At 35.7% G+C, this 6,413-nt stretch overlaps 1 protein-coding gene across 3 annotated transcripts; it reads left to right on the top strand.

The window, feature by feature from the left end:
- On the top strand, positions 1-6,413 carry LOC117103617 (sulfotransferase 1C3-like). 3 transcript variants are annotated; one of them, XM_033244199.1, is made up of 8 exons: positions 11-55; positions 334-336; positions 1,650-1,818; positions 2,246-2,481; positions 2,996-3,113; positions 3,645-3,739; positions 4,488-4,677; positions 5,701-6,413. In XM_033244199.1, the coding sequence occupies exons 3-8, from the start codon at positions 1,656-1,658 to the stop codon at positions 5,808-5,810; spliced, it is 912 nt and encodes a 303-aa protein (XP_033100090.1). In that variant the 5' UTR covers positions 11-55; positions 334-336; positions 1,650-1,655; the 3' UTR covers positions 5,811-6,413. The 3 variants fall into 3 exon arrangements, with proteins under 3 accessions (XP_033100091.1, XP_033100090.1, XP_033100092.1); XM_033244200.1 differs by lacking the exon at positions 334-336 and having other exon boundaries at positions 1-55; XM_033244201.1 differs by lacking the exon at positions 334-336 and having other exon boundaries at positions 19-59.

Genomic DNA, 6,413 nt, shown 5'->3' with positions numbered 1-6,413 from the left:
GTAGAGATAAGTCGCTCGCGGAACAGAAATACCGTCCATCAAGTTGCTACGGAGTGTACGTACGACACGATTTCATTTGTACCATACTATATTATTGTCGCATTGCATGATACTCTTGGAAATAAGAGTGTTGAAACCTAAATATATAGGCTAGATTAGGCTGGCTTAGTTTGTTTTTTTTGGTTTTTTTTTTGTTTTTTACTGACTAGGCCCTCCTGCGTTCGAGAATGTCAACAAGTAGGGTGGGATGAAGCATATTGTATGGCGCGCGCAATGAGACGTGATGTGTTGCTCAATTGCGCTTTAGTTGTGGAAACAATTTCATTTTTGCAGTGTGTTTCACTTTATTTCTAAATCGTATGGGACGTGGGCTTTAATCTGCAAACAGTTTAATATCTATTTATTTATTCTTTCTTTATTCTGAAATACACTTTCAATACAATGTACTGATTTTGCCAAAGTGGTTCAGTTAAATACAAAAAAGTAACAAAACATAATTAATAAAAGTAATATAGTTACTTTGTTTAAAGATATAAATAATTATACAATCAATTATAAAATATGATAATATAAATAGGAATACTTGTACTGTACAATTCCTCTATGGGCGTATTTCTGCTAAATAACGCCAAAAACGGGTGGGCGGAGCCTAAATGATGGTCACCAACGGAAGTTGAAGCCGACCTTACCTATTGCGAGCTACATGTGCGCATGCTGCGAAAGAAGTAAACAACACACCACGAAAGTATGAAAAAGTATGGTATGATCTTCAACCATGTCATTCTATTGGTTTAATTTTTTTCTTCGCCCCAAATTTCTTGCGTACAAGCAGTCAAACCAACGAAGAGGTCAATTTGGGTCACCTACGGGTCATGACTGAAAAGTGTACCACAAAACATGCATATTTCTGAATGCGAACCCTATAACGAAAGCGTGTAAAAACACGCATTTTTAGAACGCATTCCTAACCATGTTTTTGTTTTGTGGCCTGTTTCTACTGGGGAAAAAACACGTGTTTTTTAATAACCGTTTAAAAACAAGTGTTTTTTTTGCTCAGCAGAAACAAGCCCAAGTCTGCCCTTTTGATATTTTTAGACTTGTAGCATATTGCTGGCTCAGTTCTGATTGGTTAGTTGTTATTTGTGATTGATACTCTGGAAATTAAGGTCCATTAAAAATCCTTATACAGATGAATTTACTGATATTTGTGAAATAATAGTGTACTATTTTGTTTAATTACTAAATGATAATAATGCAAAACACACTTATTTATTTCAGTCTATATTGATTGAAGAAATCTATATGCACAAATCCTAAAAATATTCTGTATTATAATAAAAGTTAATGCTGATTACTAATATTTGTAAAAGCAATCATGTTTGTGTGTTGTGGTTAATTAACAAGAAATGCTTCACAATACATTACATTTAAATAGAAGTTAAAATTGTTTTTTGGAGTCCATACATCTTCCTCCTTTTCTTTTTCCCTCTTTTTATATATTTTTTCTTCCCAACCCCACCTATTGAATAGCACTTTCTGATTGGTCAAGTGTTAAATTTAATGGAAACTTCTAGATCCCATGACTGCATTAGTTTTGTTATTACAGTACTAATTATTATTGTGTATAAATGTTTCAACTTTTTCTTCAGATAAACATGGCAGAAAAAGCATTCTTAGAAGAAGAATTTGTGAAAGGTTTCTATCACTACAAAGGGGTTAAGTTTAACAAGTTTTTTATACCTCCTGCTAACTTGGACGCCATGGCAACATTTGAAGTCAGACCGGATGACATATTCTTGGTTACTTTTCCTAAATGTGGTAAATATTGGTTTATCTGACTATTTGTTTGGCTGTTTTGATTTTTAAAATTTTTGATTTACATTACATTTGGTAAAATCTGAAACCCATTAAACATTCACTTAATTTTGAATTGCAGCAAGATTGGTGCCAGTAGAGGGCCAGAGGTGCAGGATTTGTGATGGAGGAAAAAATGATATCTTCTACATAGACTCTAAAATTGATTAATAAGCTTTTGAAACCAGTAATTGTCATATTTTCAGACCACTTCCAAAAGATTTTGAGCAATGCCTGAACACACCCACATTGCTCTCGTCTGGAATCGTTGGCCCTCCAGTCGGGCAAATCCTGGCATCACCCCTGAATTTTAATCATGAAAAGCCCTCTGTTCTGTTTTACAAACAGACATAGTCTATTTAAAATGTACCTATTCATATTTCTCACATAGGCACCCACTGGTCAGCTGAAATCATCAATCTAATTCTGACTGGTGGTGATCCTGAAAAGATCGACCGTAGTCGACAGGAAGCTCCACTTGAAATGTCGTACCCAAAGGATAAAAGCAACCTTACTTTGTTGGAACCCTTTCATTTAAAGCTGGCCTCATTAGAAGGGTGTAGAGTGATACTCACCCACCTGCCTGAACAACTCCTCCCTTCTCAGGTTTTCTCAAAGAAGCCTAAGGTACTAGTACCATTTAGTTTGATAGCGCCATGACCATGAAATCACATGACAAGATTGTTTTGGATAGTAATAAAAACAACATCAGCAACATCAACTCTTTAAGAAACAACTAAAAGTTTTTATTTCATGAGTGCCAAGAGTCGATTTCGGATTCTATGACATGTTATATTATCTCTTTGTTTTGTGCTGTCTGTGATTGCAATGCTTTGATGTTGTTTAGTTCTCGATCATGTGAGGCGCTTTGTTAAGAGCGATATATAAATGAAATAAAAATAAAATAAATAAAGTAGTGCGAGCTCTTTCAAAACTTTATGATCCATCACATAGCAAAGTGTACATACCAACTTACTGTAGTCTGTCTGATGGTATTTTCCAATGCAGACAGAAATCAATCTTTTTCACAAGAGTATTAAGGAAGGGCAGAATAATGCACATTTCACATATTCATGTTCAAACTTACTTGAAGTCTTTAATGGGGATAGTTAAACAATAGGTATGTACTGTTTCATTTCAGGTGATTTATGTAACCAGAAACCCTAAAGATTGTTGCGTATCATTATACCATGCGATGTCTAGGTTGGTCCAATCAGACTGGAATGTACATGCTGAGGAATGGATAAAGCAAGATGATTGTAAGCACTGTAAAGGTTTCATTCAATGATGAAAGCAGAGCTAACTATTGATAGGTTGCCACTTTGCATTTATATTTTTTTAAATTAAAGAATGCAGGGCAAAAGAAACCCTCCAAGTCCAGAAAAGGATGGGCCTGATCTTGTATGCCCAAAAGAAAGCCAGGGGACATAAGCAACTTGATTTAAAGCTGGAACATAGCTGAGTGAAACATTTTTGAAATCAGGTATTTGAGAGCAGGTGGTGCAGTGTTTACTATTAAATCTCTCAACATGGTCAAGTGTTTAAACCCCTTGCTGACAATTAACGTTTCTTACACCTATGCCCCATCCACCCACCAGTTAACCACAATTCTTTTGGCCAAAATTATGATTTCTTGAGACTACAGCGAAGGACTACCCTTTACTTAACCTAGAAATATGGCCTCCTACATCTCATCGGAAATTGAAAGGCCCCTTGTAATACAGATTTGTTCAAATTGAAAGCCCTGAAGCTACAAAAGATTAAACCTCTCTTGTACGTTTACTTTCCAGTGATGGGTGGTGGATTCTTTACACATATTCTCAGTTTCTGGAAATATCGACATGAACCAAATTTCCTTTATATGAAGTATGAGGATATGAAAAAGGTACGATATGCAAATGACCATTAAAAAAAAAAAAAAAAAAAAATTTTTTTTTTTTTTTTTTTTCAATTTTATCTTTATAAATAGAATTTTAATTATTCAGCTTTATATTCATGTCTAGGTTATTCTTTGTAGTCATGTATTGTTCCCTTTGTATCTCTGGCTGGATCACCCTCACAAAGTATTGTTGAAATAATAGTAAAAACTGAATCATAATGAATAAAAGGTAGCTACAGTATTAGTCTGCTATATAACAATATAAGACATGACAACAATCTCAGCACTTTAAAAAATGTTTATAATATAAAAACTCCTTAATAGGGTCGGTTGAGGATGACCTCTGGCTGGCCACTGGTAAGTACTTCTGGTCTAAATAACATTATGATTGTTTAACAGCAGGGGTGGATCCAGAGAATTTCTGACGGGGTGAACAAAGTTCACGCCGCCACGCCCCACTCAGCCCCACCATGGTTGGTGTAAATAAGTGGTAAATAATCGAGCTCTCCTTTCACCCACTCCTGGATTGCCACTGAACTCATGTGTGCTCTCCTTTTTTTTCCTCTTTCCTCTCTTTAACTAAAATTTTTCTCCCTCTTTTTTATTTTTCTGCTTGACTGACAGGGGGGGAGGGGTGGGCACACGGGAACTCATGGCCCCGCTTGATCCGCCACTGAACAGCTTTATCAAGAACTATATTTCTTTAAAGTGTATTCTTTTACAATATATAAAAATTTTTTAAATTTATGTATAGGATCCAAGAGGGTCAATCATCAGGTTTGCTGACCATCTTGAACGCCCTCTAAGTGACGAGGAACTTGATCGTGTCGTGCACCATTCCGAATTGAAGAACATGAAAAAGACGTATGACAACATTGAGAAGAAAACTCCCGATGGCAAGTTTCTGACCAAAGCTATGGGAAAATCACCATTCATTCGAAAAGGTTACATTACAATTTAGCTCTTAAAAAAGGATATAGAATGGATAGGTAATATATTAACAATAATACCATTTGTGTATAGCGCATAGATATTTAAAAAATATCTCAATTTGCTTAGAGGCCCAACTCACAGTTTTGCTTTGAAAATGGAACATAATCTCAGAAGTACTGCCTCGACTTAGAGGCCATCCTTCAAAAGAGATGATATACACATAAAAGACATTTGTATCGAACACGCACACAAACTCAAATTACATGCATACAAAGTTAGGCATCTTTCCATTCTCTTTGATAATAATAAGGATAATGACTTTTTGCTAAATTAACGTTTTATCCAGCTTCTGACAGAGATATACATGATTTGTTTGATCCTATGCACCAGAATACACTACCTAGCCATCTGAACAAACTTTGTTTTGGGTCTGACAGACCAACATTTAAAAGTGTATGCCAAGCTTTTCAAAAATTGTTTTCAAATTAGTATGTTGCATACATAGTGAAATATCCGAGTGATAGGCATAACAAGAGACTCAACATTGCAGAGTATATTTAGGAGTATGGCACTCAGCCTGAAATCGGTACCTATTGGTCTTTTTCTTTGAACTATAAACATATATATTAGCATAGTCAGAGATCGAATAATCGCAAACACCATGTAGCCATTTTGTAACAGGACCCCAAACCCCACCCTGCTTCCTCCCTGATAAAACTTTCAAAAATACTCAAATATATAAAACATTACTTGTAACATTCCAAATATAGCAATAGGAACTGCGTTCCCCATTAGGGTCTGGTTTGAGAAATTTAATGGAAATTTTTGAAATTAAGGTGTTCTTTTGAAAATATAGGACTTGAATCCAGTGTTGCATTTTCAGAAGTTCTGTCCATATTAGGATGTGTACATGTATGTATTGGTATTATCCAGTGGCTAGGTAAGAATGCAATTAGATTACAATTTTAAGTACAGTATTCTGAAATATGTTTTCACGATTGATGGTAATTTTCTGTTTGTTTTCGTAAAACTAGGTCAAATTGGTGACTGGAAGAATCATTTCACTGTTGCTCAAAACGAGGCGTTTGATGCCGTGATCCAGCAGAACCTTCATGGGACAGGTCTCACCTTCGATTATGAATAATCAGAATTTTATGTTGCTCAGACTACAGTGTTGCTGCTTAACGCTTCTAGTGTTGTTCAGAACTGTTGACTGTTCGGTGATTACTCTTCATTCTGCTGCTTACATTCAGCAATACTGTTTTGGGGAAATTTTTGAGGAAACAACTTATTTTCCCCATTGGGATTTGAATTGAAGACCTTCTGATTAATGTTTGGACACTCTACCAACTGAGCTGTGAGGCCAAGTGGTATACACCCTTGGCCCATTAGACACATTTTTTCTCAAGGTATAATGCGTAATACGCAATAAATATTATAGAGTACTACAGTGTTACGTCACGATACCATGTGATGCTACTTTGTTGCTATCGTTGCAAAAAAAGCGTTCAACCGGATGCCATTTTTCTTCACTGACAAACCATTGATCCCAATTTCTAACGTGGTATACACCCTTGGCCCATTAGACACATTTTTTCTCAAGGTATAATGCGTAATACGCAATAAATATTATAGAGTACTACAGTGTTACGTCACGATACCATGTGATGCTACTTTGTTGCTATCGTTGCAAAAAAAAGCGTTCAACCGGATGCCATTTTCTTCACTGACAAACCATTGATCCCAA

The sequence above is a fragment of the Anneissia japonica genome, unplaced genomic scaffold (assembly GCF_011630105.1).
Source record: "Anneissia japonica isolate Jap-2015-1 unplaced genomic scaffold, ASM1163010v1 scaffold287895_len483588_cov180, whole genome shotgun sequence".
Lineage (NCBI taxonomy): Eukaryota > Metazoa > Echinodermata > Crinoidea > Comatulida > Comatulidae > Anneissia > Anneissia japonica.
Note: the sequence above shows the minus strand (reverse complement) of the source record. Positions and strands in the feature narration are given on the sequence as shown.